General features: G+C 40.2%; 1 protein-coding gene across 3 annotated transcripts in view; it reads left to right on the plus strand.

The window, feature by feature from the left end:
* The first annotated feature begins 10,009 nt into the window (after positions 1 to 10,009).
* Positions 10,010 to 22,436, plus strand: part of RAB3C (RAB3C, member RAS oncogene family) — a 119,747-nt gene continuing 107,320 nt past the window's right edge. The window contains exons 1-2 of one of the 3 annotated variants that reach the window (XM_064735414.1): positions 10,010 to 10,149; positions 18,520 to 18,747. In XM_064735414.1, the coding sequence (XP_064591484.1) occupies positions 18,520 to 18,747 (228 nt within the window). In that variant the 5' untranslated portion in view covers positions 10,010 to 10,149. Of the gene's footprint in view, positions 10,150 to 10,416; positions 10,689 to 10,763; positions 10,913 to 18,519; positions 18,748 to 22,436 lie in introns of those variants that run through there. The other 2 variants (XM_064735413.1, XM_064735412.1) reach the window with 2 other exon arrangements.

A 22,436-nucleotide genomic window follows, 5' to 3' on the forward strand; every position in this document is an offset into this window, starting at 1 on the left:
ATAAGTCTGCGATCATGAAAAGTTTGTGAGAGCTCTTCTTTCTCCTGGAAATATGTGTAAAGTGCTTACCAGTCTCTGGGAAGGAAAGTTTCTTTCCTTTTTTCGTTATTATTCCCCCACCCCTCATCTGCACAGACAAAGGCAAACAAAATCAACTTCTGCCTGAAGTCATTGCAGAAAATCAGTTTCCCTGATTGTCCACTTTCACATGAATTTCCAGTGCCTCAGTTGCTAATGATGCTGAAACTTGTTCTTCTCAGTCTCATTGTTATTCAGAGTGTGGGCACTGCACCACTGTTCTTTCCTGAGCTATGGAGGCAGGTCAGAGAGGTTTCTTGCAATTCTTCCCCCCTATGACCGCCCCCCCGTTTTGGTAAATATTGTTGCTGCAAATCAAATAGACTATATAGCAACTTTGAACTGTAGAATAGGAGCAGATGCCATCTCTGTGATAAATCTTCACTCTAAAGCAAGAAAAGCCAGCTTCTTGAATGCTTTTTGGAATGGCTGACTGAAGAGCTGCTACATGCATGCAGTGCATTGACTGATACACCTGCTTTTCTTCTGTATAAAAGGAGTTCCTATTGGCTCTAATCTTCACTTCCTGTTGTATTGCTTTTAGAAAGCAGCATTATGTTTGTTCCCTGGGCAAAACCTACTGTTATGCAGTGGTACTATTCCCATTTGAGAAGCACATGCTGCAAAAGTCATTAAGTACCGCTGTGTCCTGGGGTGACTTTATGATGCTTGTATCCCCATTCCTCTCTTTAGCCCAGAAATAAGTTTTGCACCTTTAAGGCTGGTTCTGAGAGCTGAGGGGGGAGAAACAGCACAGAGTTTGTTCTCAGGGACTGCCCTTGCTCCCTGCATCCTCCTCACAGATGCACTCTCTGCAGCACAGACAGACGGCAGGACAGAGCTTTTCTTTGATTGAGTAAGTTTTTATCTAGCTGAGGCAGAGAAGTTCCCCAGACTGTGGTTTTTCTTTTTCTTGGACCTATTTAAACCTGCTCTGAACACCCAGAAGAGCACTGGCAGCTCGCACATCGGGCCCACCGGGCTGGGCCAGGTCCGCGGTATTTCCAGTGCCAGAGGGACAGAGCTACAGCCCACCAAGGGGACTTTCTGAGGTCATCTCTTTGGATTGGCAAGAGAGAGCTTTTATTGTTTAATACTAGGGTTTTTTTGGTTGTGGTTTTTTTTTTTTTTTTTTTTTTTTTTGTGCTGGTGAATGCTTTGCCTGTTAAACAAACAGTTTGTTCAGTTTGTTCCCTCTTTCGTCCAAAATTTTTCTTCAGGAAAATTATTTCCTGAACCGTCTGGAGGAGGGATCACTTGAATCTGCTTTCTAGAGGGACCCCTTTGGAGGTTTTCTCTCAGATTTACCCTAAACCAGGACACCATGACAGAATTTACATGGATGTAGGTCTCAGGCAGAATAATAGGTTCAGCCTTCTCATTATTTCCAGTAGAAATGAAATAAAAAGACTTTAAAATACATGGAAAAAAGTTTTCTCCTTTGTTACACTCCAAACTTGTTGGTACTAAACCTTTAAAATAAAATATAAAATATATGGGGTTTTTTGTCATATTTCTTTAGGTAAAAAATAAAGACCATCTGAGTCTAACAGATGACTTCTTTCTCCATCTCTGCTCAGAGGAACCCTTTGCACTGTCTTCTTGCAAGCCATTATAACTCAGAGGAATGGTGCCAAAAGACCAATGCATGAAAGCATGTGTTTGTCCCATAAATGCATTTTTCCTTCCTCTTTAGTGATGTCTGACACTGCACTCTGATCCCTCTAAAAATACATATTTGAATATTAGAGCTCTTGATATAATTCTTTGGCTGCATGTCCATAATCAGAGTGTTTCTCACTATTTTTGCTTGACTGAACTTGTTATATATTTAAGTAGTTGTCACAGGTCTGGAATGAGCTGATACACTTGATGAATACAAAAAAATTGACTTTACCACATTCCTTATGTTTTTTGCTTTAGAAGATTTATGGATGAGTAATTATGAAGGCAATCCCAGTGGCAAATTAGATTATTATGCACAAACCTGCATTTCATATTCTTGAAACTTGAGCCATATGACCTTGTTTTTTGTTTCTAACCAGATGAGAATATACTGTACTAAAACCTGAGGAAGCAGGTACTGCCTAAACGAAATCCTTCTTTCTGAGTGTACCTAAACCAAGAACATAAAGAGTGGTTCTTAAGTTAGAAGAAATTGTAAACACAAAGCATCAGTGCCTGCTAGAAGCTAACCAGAAGAGCTCAGTGCTAATTTTTGAGCTGTGGATACCATAGAGACTTTTGTTTTCCTTCTGGTGTGCAGAGAAAGTAGCTAAACTTTAATAACTATTAAAATTAGAATATTCTCTAGAATATTGAATATTTTTGAAGTAATATTTTTACTTGTAGTTATTTGAACAGGCAAAATACTGTCTGAAAAGCTATATCAGTGAATGCTAGAGAATTCAAAGCAAGATTAACATTTATATTGCCAGCACAGCACTAATTGTCAATTCTCTGCATTTTGTTATGGTTACCAAAAACATGAGCAGAAGCTTCTCAGAGAATAGAGTTCCATCTAAATATTTAATTTATTTTCTTCATCATATATAGACATATGCTTCTTTAGGACTAATTGTCCACTTATTTTTTCTGTTCTTACTCATAAGTATCTCACTTTTGTTGGATCCTAATATGCACAATCAAATAATACAATCTAATTATTTCTGTCATATTTTTTTATTCCAACTTTTAGGGGTTTTTTTCTGTTCCTAACATTCCTATCAGAGCAGCAACTATAAAGACATAACAATATTATTTTAGAGAAAAGAAACAGGGACCAAAGGACTTTCTTAAGCCAATGACTCAGTGGGAAAGGCAGAATCCACATCTATTTTCAGGCAAATTTGTGACCACGCTTACATTTCCATAACAAGCAGCTTGGCGTTTTGATTGCACTTGTGAGAATGTATGCAGATTAGGCAGGTTAATTAGGCAGGTTAAAAATGAGAAACATGGAAGCTGACAGCAGTGAGAGTTTCTCTGCATTGTGGCAGGGTAAGGGATCCTTCCCTGAGGATTGTCTGTTATTCCTCCTTGCTAGAAAATGCTACTGCAGAGGAACAGCGAATGAAATCACTTGTGACCCAGCATCGACTCTGGCTGGAAACCGGCCTGTGAAATGTCTTTAAATGACACAATGGTTTCTGCAGTGAACATCCAACTGCACACTCTATGGCCAGCTGCCAGAATTTTGCTCAGCTCCTTATGCAGAAGTCATGATGACATAACTGGGTTCATTTGCAAACATCAATCCAGCACATCCTGTCTTTATCTACCTGCATTTATGCTCTCATTTTCTGCACAATTTGCAAGTTCCAGAGCACTTGGGACAGACTATGCAAACAGACTGATTAATTCCCCTCCTGATTAATTCCTCTGCACTGTCAGCCCTGCATACCAAAGGAACTTGCCCATAGGAGTGCCAGGCACAGTGAGCTAAACCAAAATACCATGGCTGAACTTTCACTTATGGTTGTACTCAGGTCTTTTTCATTTTGGTGACGTGTGTAAAATTTTGCCATAAGTAAAAGCAAGAGAAGGAAACAGACATCCAAAATATGAATGTACCAAATAGATTCAGAGGCAGTTGCAGATGTTTGAGATGGGATGTGATGATTTCTCTGAAACAATGAAAATGTCCCCCTTTAATGGAAATAATTGTGACCTAATGCTGGAGGCTACTGCCAGCTCCCTAGCATGAAAATGTACTGCATGTATAACAAGGATGACTGGGAACTGTGGAAGCATTTAACTTGGAAATAAGGAGTAAAATGTAGATAGACAATATGTCATTAATTATGTATGGAATCTGCCAACCACTCAACATCTCTTCTTCAGTGAACAAATTACTACCTGCTTTTAAAGACTCAAGAATAATCATGAAGTTGATCTGACATTAAAGGCTGAGTTGGAGCTCCTTCCTTGGTTTTGATTTTCAGCCTAAGTTTTCACATCTGAGAGAGGGTGGATGCCTCTAACTGAAAGCTAATGAGATCTACAGGGGATCAGCATCTCACAAAATTACATCCTCACATTTGACCTCCAGAGGCTTATTCTTAATATCCCTGATAAAATAGGACTGATGTCTGAGTAGGTCGGATGATTGGTGTTTTCAAGTACCTATTCAGAATAGAAAATCAAGCAATAATTCTTTTTCTTCCTGAGTCATGCATAGCTAAGGGACCCAAAAATATCTATTAGGTTGTTTTCTGCCACAACAGCCTCTTCTAACACAGCTGCAGAGTATTCATGGGAAGTACTTGATAAAATCACCATGATATCATTAGCAGCAACTGTGTTTCTGTCTTGAAATGCCTATCAGAGGAGAAAAAGCAAGAAAAGTTAAATTATATTACAGCTAGATGTGAATATATTTCTTCCTCATTAATTTTTATATTTCTGTCTGAAAAATATACAAGCTGACTATATATGTTTTTTTAAACTCTTTCTCCTTTTCACCTTTTTTTTTTTTTACTGAAATCTATAGTTACTATAGCAGAAACTTTCAAAATAAAATCTAGGGAAGTGTAGAAGAATTAATGAACTGTAGCTATTTCTGTATTTTCCATTAATTACTGGGAGGTTTATGCTAACATCATACTGAGGGAAGACAGACAAGTCAGATGCAAAATGAATGAACACAGCTTCCATACATCTCACTGACTATGTGTATATCTGATAAAACTGGTCAGATTCTTTCTTTAACCAATCAACCTCTCATGAAGAGTAGAAAAAAAATCGGACTGCTTGGTTTGAGAGCTGAAACTCCACTGTTTATGGCTGCTAATTCCCTTGACCATTCTGCAAATCCTTAAACATATTAATTCATTACAGAGCATTTGCTACTATTCTGTTTTAACGATCCTTTTGGCAGTGCAGAAGTTATTTGACAGGACAAACTGTGAAAATTCCTACCAGAGCAGCAGTCCCAGAACACCTCTCTCTAGGTCATCTGATTGATCTGAGCTGTCGTCAGCACTGAGCCATCAATGTCATCTAGAGACCATTCAGATTGGTGATGTGGCATCACCACAGACCTGACAAAACTTAGCCATATTTAAAAATTGCTCTGCTTTGTATAAATTGATGTATGTTCTTTTCTGCTATCAGAGCTTCCTCTTGTCTGGGCCAAATCTTGTGAATAATCGTATAGAAATGCATGCACAAGAACCATTCTTCTGACATACAGAAAGTTTATGTTGATGATATTTCACCATGAATAGAAGTCCTGTTGCAAAAGCATTACATGAGCAATACATTTGGCATGTAATTTAAGTGCATTTTTTAAATTTGACTATGCATGTGCTGCTGGAAAATATCTCTACAGGTATATGCACAACTCCAAGCATGGACCTTAGTTCCATAATTTCTATAATCTTTAACCACAATCTGCCCATCATGATGAATGCATCACTTTGAACTCCTCTTGAATGGTTTGCAGACTCCAAGGGTTAAGTCCCTTTTTTGTGAAAGAGCTAAGCAGATATTTTTAAGATTTTTGAAGTTAGAGTTGGTAACAAAATCTGTGCCAGAAGACATTTTACTGCCACATTCAGCTACAGGTGGCATTTTCTCCTTTGCCTGGACGGGTCACTGAACAGGCAGATGCATAGTGGTGTTAGTGATCACATTAGGTGGTGGTGAGTCAAGAGTTAGATGTCTCTGTTCTTCAGCCCAGGGACCCAGAGCATAGAGAGATGCCTTCAAAGGGAGGAGTGTGAAATGCCTGTTGGATCTCCACAGACCTGAGTGACCTTACTGCAGACAAGACCATGGTGCTGTGCAATAGAAAGTGAAAATCACGAGTTCTCCCTTTTCTACACAGCAATGAAGCCATTGCATGTAGACTGTGAGGCTGCATGAAGCGTGATGGTGTATGTGGTGCTCTGACCCAGTAGCTATGACAACAGTGCAAACACAGATTAACCCAATGCTCTTTTCCATCAACAGCAAAACTGTGGTGATTTATGCTGGTCCTTTATCCACAAGATGAAAAGCTGCATTTCAGTTCTATATTACAGGTCTAGTGGTAGCAAAGTTTAATAGTGAATAGACCAACATTTCTGTTCTGAGAATCAGAAGAAGAAAAATAAAAAAATCCCTGACAGAGCTGTTTGCATGTCTTTCATTGTAATGCAGGCCTGTCAAGTCTCAAGTGATGAGCATCAGACTTGCTCTTTTACCAACTGCTTTCTCATTCCCTACTGTGGCATCTCCAGTTCATGCATCAGCAGTGTGCTGTCATGCGGCCTGACGTGTGAGTCTGGTCTGTTGGGATTTTAAGGATTTGCAGAATCTGCCAAAGTCACAAAGCCAAGTATCTATATAGCAGTGAAGAATCTTCATCTGTTGCAAATACAACATGGTTTACCTCATGACAAGATTCTATGTACTTTATCTGTCTTCTAGCCTGACAAGTACTCCCCACAGATTTTTTTTCAATGGATGTGTATTGGAGATCTGTGCTTGAGACAGGTCTTGTCTCAGGGCCAAATACATTATCAATTTCTAGCTTAATTTCAGAACTGTATTTTGTTAGTTTGTGCTTGGCTTCATGATGAAATAATGTTTAAAACTGAAAATAAATATTCCTGAGGTCTCTAATCACCATTTTCTTGCTCTCTACATTTCCTGTTTACCTAGTCAAAAGATCTCATACTTTTTTTTTTATTTTTGAAGAAATATCTGAAGAAGGCACACCTCAACATTTACATTTTGCAATCATAAGCCAGATTTGAAAACATGACAGACTGAGCGAGAGTGAACGACCTTTATTGCTTTGTGAAATCCTCGTGACTCTCTTTTTTTTCTGTTCTCTGCATCCAAAGTCCAATCTCAGGATAAGACAAATGGCATGCTGGAGCAAAAGAAATACTGTTTTCTAAAAGGTCAGCAGAAAAAAAGAAAGCTATTTGACCTTACGGAAGAGAACATGACAGAAAACATTGTCCGGTGGCACTGATCTTTCATAATAGTTAGATTTATGTACCTAGTAAGAACCTCTATTTTCTTAAATCAAAAATCTAAAGTATTTGTATGTTGATCTAAGAATTACAAGAAAGGAAATATGATCCTTAGTTAACTGTCTTTGCCTTATTATTCTCCATATTAACTCAGATTTCTTCTACTTCTGAATCTCTCTTACTCGCTAATATTACAGCATGGCCTATACTTTGAAAGTTTTGAAAACACAGAGAATATTTGCTTCCAATACATGCACTGAACTTAAGTCACATTGACATGTAAGCTATACCATGTAACTTATACCACATAAGATAACACATCTGCGTTATCTTTACTTATGTAGACCTCTAGTGCAAAACTGAGAAACAGCTTTGTTAATATTCTCCATAATTCCAGAGTTTATGCATTCAGAACAACTCATTTGGTTACAAACCAGCTGCCTCCTGGTGCCTTTATTATTACATGTTTTTTTTACATTTCATATGCAGCTCTGAAAGTCACTGTTATCTTCTATGTGCTGTAGAATAATGTTTTGGGCACAACACAAACTGTGTTACAAAGATTAAAAAGTGTCCCAAAATCCCACAGTTCTACATCTACATAACTCTTACATGCTGTATACAAATATATTCACACCTAGCTATCATTATCTTACATGCAGCATGTTTATTCTGTGATGACTTATGTTGTTTGAATTACTTTTTGCCATAGCCTACGGAAAACTAATACTTCTCTTACTTTAGTTTCAGTCAGCAAATAATACCCAGCTTGTTCTGTGAATCCCATTTGGTATGGGGGAAAAAAAAATTTCTGTGATTGTAGGAAAAACAAATGGAAAGGAGGTGGTACAATCAATACACCTGAAAATCAGAATTGATATTCATGACTATTCCTCTGGCGCTTCTACTACACCTGGTTAAAAGAATGAGGCATTTTATTAAACTGGATCCCCTATAGATTAACACCTAGTGAAAATACGTAATTCATAGAAATTAGGTTTAAAAGAGAGCTTCAAATACACTGTGCTTCAAAAATATTAATATATTGTGGCCCAGTGATTACTAATCAACAGAAACTGTTTACCCATGAACCCAGTGCTCTGTGGACAAGAGTATTCAGGAGAATCATCACAGCAGGCCACTGGACTACCATGCTTGAGGTACAGAAGCTTGCTAGTGTATAGCACTATACTATTTCATTCTGGTTCATTCCTCCCCAATACTGTCTTCAAAAGCCTCTGAAGAAGACAGAAAGAAAAAGATGAAGTTTCTTCCAGACAAAAAAAAGACAAAAATTGAGAAATAAAAAACTACCCCAGCATCATGTCTTCAACAAAGACACAATGCAAATTGACAGGGCCAGACTGGATGGAGCTCTGAGCAACCTGGTCTAGTGAGTGGAGTCCCTGCTCAGCACTGAGAAGTTAGAACCAGATGATCCCTTCCAACACAAACCACTCTGTGATTCTACAAAATCAGTGTTATTTGTGCATTTTTATGCATTTGAAAATTAAAGAAAAAAAAGAAAAGTATTGTCTATGCATATGTCTGTTTACTTTAACATTTGCACTAGAAGAAAATAAACCCTATGCTTCATAAAAGGACATATGATAATGTAGACACAACACAGCTTCATGTTCTATTAATAGTTGCCTGTATGGAGATTTTAGGTAAGAGATTTCTTCAAGAGTTCAGTGCTAAGATAAATGAACATATAATTGAAAGCTGTGGAGGATCTTTGTCTTGAGACAAATTTGGGAACCTGGCACCATTTAAGTCTTAAATTTCTAATGTATCTGTAAACTTTAAAGTTTAATATAATAGTAAATCCATAGTATCTATTTTCTCAATTCCATAATCAAAAACTTCTCAGAACACTTGAATCTACTTTTCAAACAACTATTCAGCTAGGATTTAAAGTGACATTTCAGAATGAGGAGTGTTTTATGGAAAACTATATTTTAATATATGTTCAGGACTATGTGGTAAATTTATAATACTTTCTAAAACCAAAACTCCATGAAACAAAGCTTTCATAGGAGAAAAAAGCTCTCTGTTTTTCCCTAACTGCAGTTGATAACACATATAACGTGCCCTGTTTTTAGAGGGAAATGGGCTGTTACTCATGATTTTGGTAGGTATTCACTTAAAATCAATAGTAAGACTAAATTGCATGCATTAAGAAAACACAAAAGTGATTCTTAACACCTGTGCAGGTGGGTCTAAAATATTGAGCAAATTCAAGATATCTACAATGGCAGAAACAGCAACATTCTGTGTTTCGTGCAGGAAAGAAGAGTGAACTCCAAAAAATGCACATCTTTGAAAAATACATCCTATCTTTGTATCATAGTGGGGTAAGTATAAACAGCTGCAAATAAAATCAAAAACTTGCGAAGCTAGGATGAAATTTCTCCTGGTACACACTTTAATCCATATTCATGTCTCTATGACACAATTTTTTTGTTAGCACAGCTCCTATGGGTGCTTCACTTCATGCAATGGGTATACCACATGTGTAAAGTGGATAACCCACAAGGCAAACTGCTCTTCCCATGCTGCCTCAGCCACTACTGCTGCCTTCTCCTGCCCTTTCCTCTGCCTGGAATGTGTCTAGCTCTCAAACCTTGGGCAGACATCTCCAGGGTCACCCCTGGCTCATCTTGACCCTTTCATTAGAGCAGAACTTGCCAAATCTGAAATCTGACTCCAACACCATTTATACATTTTTCTACCCTGTATGGACCTGTCCATTTGAACCTAAGGTAAATGGACTCTGCCTTAAGAGGATGGGGTTAAGCAAAAGTGCTGATACAGATATTTAAAACATCATCTTGGATGGTTAAGCACCACCTCATAATGACATCAAAAGCGGCTGCCACCATCCAGAAGCGATGTCCACATGTCCATGGCCCAGCAGCACGACACGGAGCTGCCCGACCCTGTTTGCCAGCCATTGGACAAAGGCCAAGCGAGACAAGAGAAAGCAGGACAGCGGTATGCGATGAGGAGACAGCCCAGGGACAGTCACTGTGCACAGCAAGGTCACTGACCAGCAGTCCTCAGCTGAAGGGTGCTCGGTCCCCCAGCCCCAGCGCTGGAGGTGGGCCACGTGAGAACGGGATCAGCCCGAATGCGGGTGCGGGATAACGGGGAGGGAGCGGGAAAACGGGGCAGGAGCGGGATAACAGAGCGGGATAACGGGGCGGGATAACGGGGCGGGAGCGGCCCCGGGCCCCGGAGCCTGCGGGCGCGCCCTCCCCCTGCCCACAGAGGGCGCTGTGCAGCTCCGCGCCCGGGCCCGGGTGATCCCGCTCCACTCCATCGAGCGGCTTCCGCAGCCTCCCGAGCTGCTCCGCCGGCCGGCGCTGCTCCTGGCTGTGGGCGGTCGGGCCGGGAGGACAGCGCCTCCGCCGAGCCGGCGGTGCCTGCTCGGCCCGCTCGGTCTCCGCTTTCCGCCTCAGCACGGGCATAGCCCGCCGCGCTCCCGCCCCACCAGGGCTCCCACTCTTCGGCCCCGCCGCCCTCTGCGGCCTCGAGCCGGGGTCGCGGAGCTGCTCGCCCTCCGCGCTGCCCGCTCGGCCCCGCCCGCTCGCGGCCTGACGCCGAGCACCCCGGGAGCTGTAGTCCCCTCTCCCAGAGGTGAGGGCGGGGGACTCGGGCAACAGGACTACGGCTCCCGGGAGGTCACGGGAGAGAGGGCGGGGCCGGCCGGGGGCGGAGCGGGGACAGCTCCGGTGCTGATCTCGACGCGGGTTTGCCGCCAGAGCCGGGCGGGCGGCGGCGGCTGTTAGCGTGCGGCAGCGAGCGGCAGCGGGCGGGCGGCGGGGCCGCGCCTGGCGATGAGGCACGAAGCGCCCATGCAGGTCGGTCGCCGGGCCGGAGCGCAGCGAGGGGTGCGGCGGGCACGGTGTACCGAGAGCGGGGACGGGGCAGGAGCCCCTCCGCCCGGGCCGCCGGGCCGCCTCTGCTGCTGCGGGCAGAGAGTGAGGGACACCCTCTGCCCGTGTAGGGGGCCCGGGGCGTGTGCGAGGGGTCGTGTCCCCAGCAGGGAGGGCCCGTCGCGGGGCAGCGGGTGGGTTTCGAGTCACACTCGGGCACATGGAGTGGTGATTTTCAGATACTGCCCCCGAGCGCCGGGCGCAGCTCTCCTGGGACCGCCTGGCTGTCAGGCTGGGTGGTGAGCTGTACCGAGGGCCCGCCGAGGTGCACGGGAAGTTGGCACGATGCCTCCACCTGTGTAGTCATGGAGCAGTTGTCCACCTGCACCGGGAAGAGGTGGCTCATGGCTAGAGCTGGGGGAGTGGCAAAGAGGGGCCCCTTCTCAGTTTTTATGTATGGAAAGATCATTTCAAAGGTGGTTGAGGGGAGGAAAAAATTAAGAAGTGGGACATAATTTGTAAATTATCTCCTTTCCCAAGGAAAGAAGTGAAAACAATTTTTCCTTAGTTTTTCATATCCTGTTGTCACTGGCAGTAGGTATGTCTAGACAAGGTATATTTACAGCAGACATGTCCAAACACAATGGAGATGGGCAATAGCAAGCCCTTACAGTGGGCTGCTGCTTACAGATATTTAAGAAGTTATTATAAAATTATGGTAAAAAGGCCAAATAAAGCTATTAGATACAAGAGTTTGCATGACAATTCAGCTCCTGTCATTCATCAGAATTATTAGATATGTCAATGTGAGTTCATAGTAGAAGCACTGGAGCACAAGAGCCACTAAGTCCACAGAGAATCTCAAATATACCTTTAAGTTAACTAATCTAGCTGCATCTCGAGTCTGTAGTCCTCCTTCTGCCACTCCCCCTTTTTGGAAGTTTACTGTGGAAGTTCGTTCACTTGCTAGTTAGATACTTACTAACCTCCAGCTCAGAGCCACTCAGTTTATGCTATTGATAAGATCCACTGTCTGCTCCAATATATATCAGTCTAAATAGCTCTTATAGCATCATGACCAGATTACTGTCCAGAGAAATAAGCTAATGTTTTGTTCACTGGATTTTTGTTTGGTTCCGTTTTGTTTTTATTTCTGCCACAAGATAATACTCATGTTAACCTTTCTTGGTGTTTTCCCATTTTAACGTGGCTTTCATAAACACACTTGATCAGAATTGTCACTAATGCTGTCTCATCAGTGCCCTAGACAGTAGCATTGGTATTTCACTTAGCCTGATGCAGCTTCTTTGGCAAACAAAAAGGTACACAGTCTTTCCTAGTCTCATGACTCTGAGTGCTGTGCTAAATAGTGTAAATGGCAGAAAGCTTTAGCCATCTCATTTTCATTCTTTCATATTCCCTAGTAAATCTAAATGTATTTCTTCCGGAGCACCTGGACTGACACAGCTTTTATTTTTTTCTTTTCACAGCAGCACTATTTAGGTGGCCTCCTAATATTCTGTGTTATACTAACCCTCTTAGCAACCCCTCTTAGGACTGTATCTCGTTTTGCCACTAGTGCTACCTACAGTGGGCATTAGAAATATGCTTCCTAAGATACTCTTTTTATAGACAAAGTAAATTTAGGTTAAAGAAAGAGAAATGAGGGATGATTCATGAGCTCACCACAAGAATCCAAGTTGTCAAAATTGGTTTTTACTACCTTACAGTCTACTCTCCTGGGCAGCTCCTGGTAGTGTGGCTACATGTTTCTAATAGTGCTGGGATACATTTACATATATACATGATTCTGACCCCATCATACCTTCAAGCAGATAGGCTTTTCCTGATGCTGCCAAGTACGTTAGTTTACAAGCTGTGCTCTGCAGATGGCTGGCAATCAGTAAATTCCAAATAAGTGGCCGGTGCATTGTCTACTGAACCTTGCTAATTCTCATTAATTGGTTAAAAAATAGATGATTAAGATTTGTGAGAATTGGCTCTGGTCTGCAACTGTGGATATCAATGTTGAGATCACACTAAAAATACAAGAGAGTAAGCAGCTTGACCGAGATGTAGAAAAGAAGAAAACAAAAGCCATAGGACACCTCTGAAAGAGTTAAGATTAAAATCCAGTCTCTAGATTAGTCTGATATTTCACCTCAAAAGTAATTAATTTCTTCATGGCTGGGTTATTTGTCACAGTGTTCTTATACATAGGGATTTTGGTAATATTTTAACTACTCTGATGATGTAAGTTGATCTACACTTGAAAGACAATGATGTGCAGTGAGTTTCATTCACTTGGACATTCTACATATAGTTTGGTAAGTTAGAATAATTGAATTTTTCCATTGTACACCCTTGTTTCAATATCCGTTGACTATGTTTGGCTAATAATATTTTGCAAAAGGCAGAAAGATTGCCTTGCAAAAGGTTGCATATGCAGGAAACTCTGTTTTTACTAAAATATCAACTAAAGTCAGCTGCTGTATGGAAAGAAATGTATATATTTCTACCCTGTATGTGGGAAAGAATAATTTCTCTTTCCACTGTGCCTCTGTGTGTATAAAGGCTGGTCAGTCAGTGCTGTTCCACTCTCATCTGACCAAAGTGATCTATTAAAATGGACTTCAGTTACCCCACTTTTAGTGGCGGGCTTAAGAACACTGGACTGAAAGAGAGTGTTGCACTTTTAAACAACTTAAAGTTCGCTTATCTGTCTCTATCCTCACTGTGCATAGAAGGAAGACATTTTCTCTGGACTTCCTAATGATCTTTTCCTTCAAGACATGACTGTTATTAGTGTTTTTAAAAGGAACCACCTTATTTGCTAAAGGCGTGAAGGAATAAATCTCAATGTTTTCAATGTCAGGCTTTTTTGCCTTTTGCACCATATTTTCCAGGGGCCAATCATCCTATACTAAGCATGCAGAGTGGGGTGCATATGTAAGTGCAGACTAAAGTTGTGTGCAGGCCAGGAATGCCACAGCATCCTGCGGTGCTCAAGTAAGAAATCTGTCCAAATTGATTCTGCCAGAGAATGAGGCCTGCCAAGGCATAAAGAGTCGCATAGCCAAATGTTTTGTTATAATCATGGAAGTGGCAGGTAAACACAGTTTTTCTGTCATTTGTTCTCAACCCTGCTCTATTTTCACCTCTTCTTTTGGGATCAAGGAAAAGCTAAACATGAGACTTGGAAAGCACCTGGGTCTGAACAGAAAACTTCTTAATGATTGGACTTGCCTAGGCCATTAAATAATCCATGTTTAAAGTGTTTAGAGATGTGCTGTAAGCAGGAAAGCATACAAAGCTATCCTTTATTTGTCCTTGCGCCATATTCAAACTGGCAACATAACTCCTCCTTATAAGGAGCAAGCATGTGCGATCTCCTGTCTATCAGTTTTCTGTTCATTGTCTTGAGCTTAGACTTCTCGGTTGATTCTCAAGTCTGTCCTAAGTCCTGTAGGAAATGGTTTGACTGCTTTTGGTGCTAATCAAAATAATTTGCATTTTCTGTTCAATTTTACCAAATAAGGGCAAAATTGTACTGAAGAGAAAACTCAGCATCTTTTGTTGAAAGTGATGCTTGTTAAATATATCCATTTAACCTTTGGGAAAAGATCTTGATCAACATAAAGATATGCATTTTACTTTATTAGAAACAGAACATCGTAACATTAAGGTTTATTTGGTTCTCATCCATGTGTAATGTTTAATTACAGGTGGGAACACAGCATTCCTAATGATTGCTTCCAACATAACTTCCAAAGGTGGAACATAGCATTGTCACAATCTTCTTCATATTTAACATATGCCTCCAATAGTAGGGAAAAGTACTGTCAGGAGTGAAGTGTCACGTTCTTACCTTGGGAAGTGGATCACAGTGCGTTGCATACTTAATTTTTAAGTCAGCGGCTTGCATTTAAGAAAGAGAAGCGCTACAGTCTTATTCAAAAAGTTCAAGAGGACCAAGCATCTTACAGTCAGCGGAAATACAGATGTATTTCTTTAGGATATCATTTAGATTGTGAGCATAATGTGGATTGTACTTGGAAGAATTTGTCTTGTTTGCTTACTACAGAATGAGTGAGTTTGGGAATTAATGGCAAAGTCTTAGCAACTGCACAGAGTTTGATGTTTCTTTACACTAGTGCAGGCTCATTGGGGTTTTGGACCAGAAGACTGGTTCACTAGCTGAAGTTAGTCTCTCCAAACAATTTCAATTATTACCTCACTAATCCTCTTGGAGAAATTATTCCTTTCCTATGCCTTTCCTATGCCTTTTGTGTCCTGTAATAAGTGGACATACCCCTGCCCCTGAAATAAAAATAGCTTCAATTTTATGTTCAATATGCCTGTAATTCTGCCTGTGATACCGCAAGTAACGACTCTGTAAGTTTACGGCACAGTGAAAGTGTTGAGTTTTAAATTTTTTTTTCAGAAATGTTAAGGAAACTGCTTAATGAGTAATGCAGATAACCACACTAATTTAGAGGGGCATTGAAATTCCTGTGGGTGAAATCTGTATTTAAAACTATCCACAGGAAATACATTATTACTCAGGAAGGCTGCACAATGTACATGGTTTAGCAAGACTATTATTAGAATCCAGGGTCTCCTGATTTCCTTGCTCAGTGAATCATACTGTTTCTGAAGTGTTAGGCATTAAAGTACGTGGGGATGAGTTGGAAGCTTCATAGGATTCAGGGCAGCAAATGGATGAAAGCTTAAAACTCTTTTTGTAAATCTTAAGCTGGTTGAAGAAGCTATATGAAAGGCTTCCTAGGAGATGTGGAAAGATGTGATAGGCTTCCTAGGAAGTTCAGGAAAGAATATGATATTTCTCCTTGCTACAAGGGGTAACTACTGCTTTCAGCTGCAGCACAAGAGAGGGGAGCCATAAGGGCAGTGGAACAGCCTGCTGTAGTGGTCACACATCTGGAACCCACAGCCACTGCAGTCTTTGGTCTGATAGACCTCATTGATTTGTTGTTGCAAACTCTGTGTAACATCAGCATGCCCTATGTTATGCTTCTTTACAGCAACTTGTGAGTAGATGCATTTAATCAATATTTGATTTCCTTTTTCTTGTGTTCTAAGCAAAGAATCCCCAAATAGTTACACAATACAGGACAGTAATGAAAGTTTCTCTCTTTTCTATAGAAATATTAAAGCTGAAATATTAGTAATGTCTATGCTTGACTGTATTCAGGTTTTAATTCTAAATATTCATTGCATAGCTGTGGAAGAAGTGAATAAATTTTAAGGCCAATGCAAACACTCAGGTTGAAATGTGTAGGTACCCAATACTACATTTAATGAAGAAGGTAATGCTGAAATAGAATTCTGAAATAAAATACTCCCTACTCCATAATTTATGAAATACAGATCTGAAACCGAATTTTCTATTAAAAACTTTGATAGAAAATTCATTGCTACTTCCAATGTCTTCTTCAGAGAGTTTGGTCTTCACTCCTGTGTGCCTTTTCTGTAGCCCAAAGAAGCTGGCATCATGTTTTTGATGCTTTGAGGTAGCAGAATTATCTAAAACATTATACAGTAACTAAAATTTTGCTGAGAATGTGGGTTAGTGCACAGCTGTCATCTTGGTTCCAGTTGTCCTTTCTGATTGCCCAAATGCATTCTGAGATGCCTAAATTAGAAAGCTTTTACATGAGCTGCTTTTCTGTAAGACTTTATGTTAGATTATGGTGTCTGTCGTTCTGTCTCAAATCAGCATGCAAAAGTGTTGTTCTTAGAACAATCATAATCAAAGAACTTCCACAGACTCTCAAAATACTTGATAATTTTTCTTGAAAACTTGGCTGAAACACTCTAAGTTCTTTATTTTTGCCATTTCTTTTTGAGCAACCTAGGTAGAACTTGGGTCACGTTTTCACTCTAAACTCTGCAATTTTCATGAAAGCCTAAGGTATACTTTTCATAAATAGAATCCATGATCTTTGAAGACCCTAGAGTAAAATAAGTTGCTCTTTAACAGTATTCAGTAATCTGCTTACTCAGATGTTTTATATGTGCTTATTCAGGTGTTTTATATGGATTAAAAACTGTATTTTAAGGACTCAGATTTCAAATGTTGATGTCATTGGTAGGACCTTGACACAGTTGGGAGATGGGCCACTGCAAACCTCAACAAGGCCAAATACAAAATCTTACTTCTGGTTCATGGCAATCCCAGGCACACCCACAGGCTGGGCAGAGAAGTGATCGGGAGCAGCCCTGTGGGGAGGGACTTGGGGGTGGTGGCTGATGAAAAACTCACCATGAGCCAGCAGTGAGTGCTCCCAGCCCAGAAAGCCATGGGAATGCTGGGCTGCATCCAAAGCAGCACTGGCCAGCAGATGAGAGAGGAGTTCTACCCCTCTGCTCTGCTCTGCTGAGAGCCCACCTGCAGCACTGCATCCAGCTCTGGGTTCCCAGCACGATGAAAGGAGTTGTTAGAACAAGTCCAGAGGAGGGCCAGGAGGTTGGTGAGGGCTGGAGCACCCCTGCTATGAGGATGGGCTGAACAAGCTGGGGCTGCTCAGCCTGGGGAAGAGAGGATTGTGGGGACCTCAGAGACACCTTCCAGTACCTGAAAGGGCCTACGGGGAAGCTGGAGAGGGATTCTCTGACAAGAACTGGAGTGACAGGGCAAGGAGGAATGTCAGGTACACTCTGAAAGAGGGGGAGTTTAGATTAGATACTAGGAAAAAATTATTTACTGTGAGAGTCGTGAGACACTGGCACAGGTTGCCCAGAGAGGTGGTGGATGCTCCAGTCTGGTTCAAAGCTAAATTAGACCTAGAACAACCTTGTCTGGTGGGAGGTGTTCCTGGCAGCAGGATTGGGACTAGATGATCTTTAACATCCCTTCCAAACCTTAATATTCTATTAATCTAACTGCCACTTATGATGATGTTGCATTAATATTGCAAATTCAAAAAACTACAGAATATACTAGTACTGGAAAAATATCAAGACTTTATTTCAGAGGTGTATATCCTCACTATTGAATGGTATGGTAACTAAAAGCTGGTGAAGGAGGAAAAATACTTTGAATAAATTTTTAGGGATGGCAAAAGACAGCAACATACTTACAGTAAAATAAATGGTTCAAGAATTTTATTAGATGTAAAAATTGCTAAGCTTCTGTTTGAAAATATACCTACTGTGTCAAAAGGAAGCATTGATCCCTTATTTCTCTCTTACACAAATGAAGTGTGATTGTGTTTTCACTATCAATTCATCACATTTTCTGAAAACAAGTATTTTTAGTGATATACCAAGAATTGTCCCAGACTTTCCGAATTCATATTATTTTTGTTTTGGTACCCGTCACCAGTCATTTTTACATCCACTATTGCTAGCAGAACTACTACTAGTTACAAGAATCACAAAAAATAATTAGATCTCTGTGCATTTCTTGAAGTTCACATTGAAGCATACACATGACAAGTCTTTCAAGAAGATATTCTTCTTGAGCTTCATTGATACCTGGTACAAAAAAACTCCAATAAAATTGAAATGTTTCCATTTTTTATTATAAAAGAGACAATAAGATATTTCTTTTTTATTTTGAATTACAGATGGCATCCGTTCAAGATTCCAGATATGGCCAGAAAGATACATCTGACCAGAACTTTGACTACATGTTCAAACTGCTCATTATCGGCAACAGCAGTGTTGGAAAAACCTCCTTTTTGTTCCGATATGCTGATGATTCCTTTACATCTGCATTTGTAAGCACGGTTGGGATCGATTTCAAAGTAAAAACCGTTTTCAAAAATGAAAAAAGAATTAAGCTACAAATTTGGGTAAGCTAAAAAATAATTCTGTGAATTAAGCAAACTGTTGTAGTTTTGATAGCATTTACACAACTGCAAGTTTGCCGTGAGTGTCATAACTCATATATTTAGAGAGTGAGAGCATAGGAATGAAATAGTAGTCAATTATTTCTTGCATAGTTTTTCTGTCTTGAATATTAGAGAGCAAACAGTGTTTTTAAGGTATTGAAGTACAATTCTATATCATTAATTAAATTCCTTTTGGAAATAATACAGGTCGACGCATATTAATACCTGTGTAGTGAGCTATAAACGTCTGTGCAATATGTAGACTATTTAAACTGATACATGTTATATTGAAGTACCTCGAAACACCAATTTTAAGATCTAGTGTCTTCCCATAAAAAATCATGAATGCATGTGTGAGCTGTAATAGTGGATGCATAACAGAAGGCATCACTTTTTGCACTGTCATCCTGATCACCTGAAACATCCTCCATCTTCTGTTGAGGAAGGAAACTTGTGCAAAGAGATAGCATTGCCCAGGCATACAAACCCTGTCATTCCTTGCCTATGCCTTGGAGACAGTAGAAAGATACTCAGTGGAGAAAAATGAGATGAGAGGGAATAGGTTTCCTTTTCCACCAGTTCTCATCAAAAATAAATGATAGCAAAAACTTATTCCATAGAATAATAAAATATCCTGAGTTGGGAGGTACCCCACTCCTGGGCCTGCACAGAACCAACACAACAATCACTCCATGTGCCTGATAGTTCTGTCAAAAACTTCTTGAATTCTGGCAGATTTGGTGCTGTGACCACTTCCCTGGAGAGCCTGTTCCAACACCCAAGCACCCTCTGGAAAAGGTGAAAAACCTTTTCCTAATATTCAACCTAAAGCTCCCGTGATACAGCTTCATGCCATTCCCTTGGGCTCTGTCACAGGTCACAGAGAGAAGAGGTCTGTGCTTGCCCCTCCTCTTCCTCTCACAAGGAGGTTGTAATGCAGTGAGGTCTCCCCTCTGTCTCCTACAGGCTGAGCAGACCAGGTGACCTCAGCTGCTCCTCATATGGCTTCCCCTCAAGGCCCTTCACCATTTCTTCTTTGTCTGCTTTCTAATACCTTTCTGTCCTTTTTGTATTATGGTGGCCAAAACCACACACAGGACTTGAGGTGAAGCTCGCCAGTGCATGATGCCCTGGAGTGGCTACCTGGAAGAGAGGCTAGACCAGATTAAGAGAGTAAAAGCAAGTATTTATTGAAGGCCTTCAAAGGGTGTACCTTGGGCGGTCAGATGCTTCCAAAAGGCTACACCCAAGATGGACACCGGTCAGGATCTGTTTTTCAGACAGATATGTTGGTCCATTTACATATCAGGGGTTAATCCTCCAATTACAGCTTCAGGTAATGAAGTCATATACCCCCAATTTGCTCCTGCCCCCAACTCACTTTTGTTTGTACTTTCAGGGCCTGAGACAGTAAGGTGTCCTTCAGCTTCAGGCCTAGGGGAATTGTTTTCTCTGAGCAAAATCTGAAGACAGTAGCTAACACTCTATATAAAGTTTTAGAGTTAGACATTAAAGCACTACAGAATTTGAAAAATTTATAAGCTAAATCCTAAGGTGTCATTCCACTGAAAGCCACAATTCCTCTAGGCCAGAGGAATGCAGACCACAGTAGGAGAATCTCTTCCCTTGCCCAGCTGTGCCGGATGCACCCCAAGACGTGGCTGGATTTAGGACAGATTCACTGATACATCCCCTCATTCGTGGGTGATAGGTTGATACTAAAAGGAGAGGGAGAAATAGCAAAACGTTTAGTAATGTGGAGCTAGAGCTGCAGATCTTCCTGGTGTGCTTGAGGACTTAGAGCAATGTTTCCTTTGTGAAATGTTTGTAAGAGCCTTAAATCCCAGATTTTCCTTTTAATTTTTTTTAATGAATACGAATAATTTAAAATTAATTTAACAATAGGCAGCCATTTAGTCTCAGAAAATCTTCATTCAAATCTGACCAGTTCATCTAACATGATTTAAACAGCAGATAAATTGAATATTTTCTTAATATAGTAAAATGGAGAATTTCCCAGGGTTCTCTAGGCTCTATCTCATTAGGTATCAGCCCTTGGTATCTCAAATAATTTATTGTTCTGTCCCCTCTAGGAACTAGAACATAGACTTTTAGACTCTCAATGATTTTACGCTTAGGTTATCACTATTGTCATTATTACAACAGTGGTGTATATATATATAAAACACTTCAAACACTTCAAAAAAAATAACATGCTGATTTCATTTTAGTAGTTTAATGTTGGAGATTGCAATGACAGAACCTTATTATTTTTTTAACATGGAGCAATAAAATTGTGTTCATATTACAGTTTTTACACTGTTCTTCTTTTAATTAACAAGTAACCATTAAGGTAGGTTTTATTGCTCATGTCTTTCCTAGCAAAAGCAGCAATGTTAGTTTACAAGGTTGTCATGTGATTAGTTTGACACCAGTATATTTTTCGCCTCTCCATGTCACAAATATGTGCTTAGCTCAAAGCTGTCTGGTGATCCAGATGTGTTATGGTCTATTCCTGGCATAGATGGGATGTAGCAGCTGTATTCTTCCCAGTTGTAGCAAAATGTATTTTGTTGTTCTTTGCATGGCATTAAAATCAGAATCCAAAGAGGCTATGACAGTTCTTGCCTGAAAAAACCAAAATGATTGAAACAAACCCAAGAGCTCTGTGTTCCTTAAGGAAGAGGAAACAGAGGATCAGAGCCTAGGAGAGACCTTCCTATTTGAAGAGTCGTGTGCCAGGATGTCGGGTTAGAGACAAGACTTCAGACCACACTTTCATAGGAAAGAGTTTTAATCCAAGCCACTACTGCATCTTTATTTGTATTGGTTGTATTTTATAGTGTTCCACTAGATTTCTAAAGCCAGTTCTTAAAAGGCCTTGTCATTGCCAAATTAACTCAAATTTCTCTGTGCTTTTGAGATGGAGTGTTCTGTGTTGGAGCACTGCGTTGCAGTTAAACTTGCAGTAAATTCTTTGATTGTTGGACCTCTGAGACCCTCAATAAAATCAGTAAGGGATGCACAAAATCTGAAATAGAGCACTATTATCCTGTCTCCTAAGTTATATCCAGAGCAGAATTATTCTAAATGGGCATTGTCTATTATTTGTAGCTTGTGTCTATATTATATTATACTTTATTTTTATTGATTATGCAAATAATATTCTAAAATGAATAGTGCTCTTGCACTATCCTTTTCCATTTAATTAAGTAATTTATTAATGAAAGACAATTTATATTAGATAGAATATAAAATCAAATTAATCATAGCAAGTGGAATTTGATGTTAAATCTGAGTAGAAGTATGAGGTTATAATACTTACATGAAGTTATAGCACTTCCCTCAAAATCAGTGACAAACTATTTGGTGGCGTCATATGATCGCTGATGTTCAGCATGTGTGAAATAAAATATTATTGAAAATCTCACAGTTTTGTAAACTCAGAAGACTGCAGATGCAACTTTAAAATGTGTTTTGAATGACAAAATTAGAACTGAATTACTTTGCCATGCACTTAAGTGAAGAAATACATGGAATGATGCTGCTCTGCTATTCTTGCTTGACAGTAAAATGCAGAAATATGTAAATAGTAATACTTTAAGTCACTGAAATTCCCTATGTAGACACACAATCAATCCAATCCAATT

Source organism: Zonotrichia leucophrys, chromosome Z (genome assembly GCF_028769735.1).
Source record: "Zonotrichia leucophrys gambelii isolate GWCS_2022_RI chromosome Z, RI_Zleu_2.0, whole genome shotgun sequence".
Taxonomy (NCBI): domain Eukaryota; kingdom Metazoa; phylum Chordata; class Aves; order Passeriformes; family Passerellidae; genus Zonotrichia; species Zonotrichia leucophrys.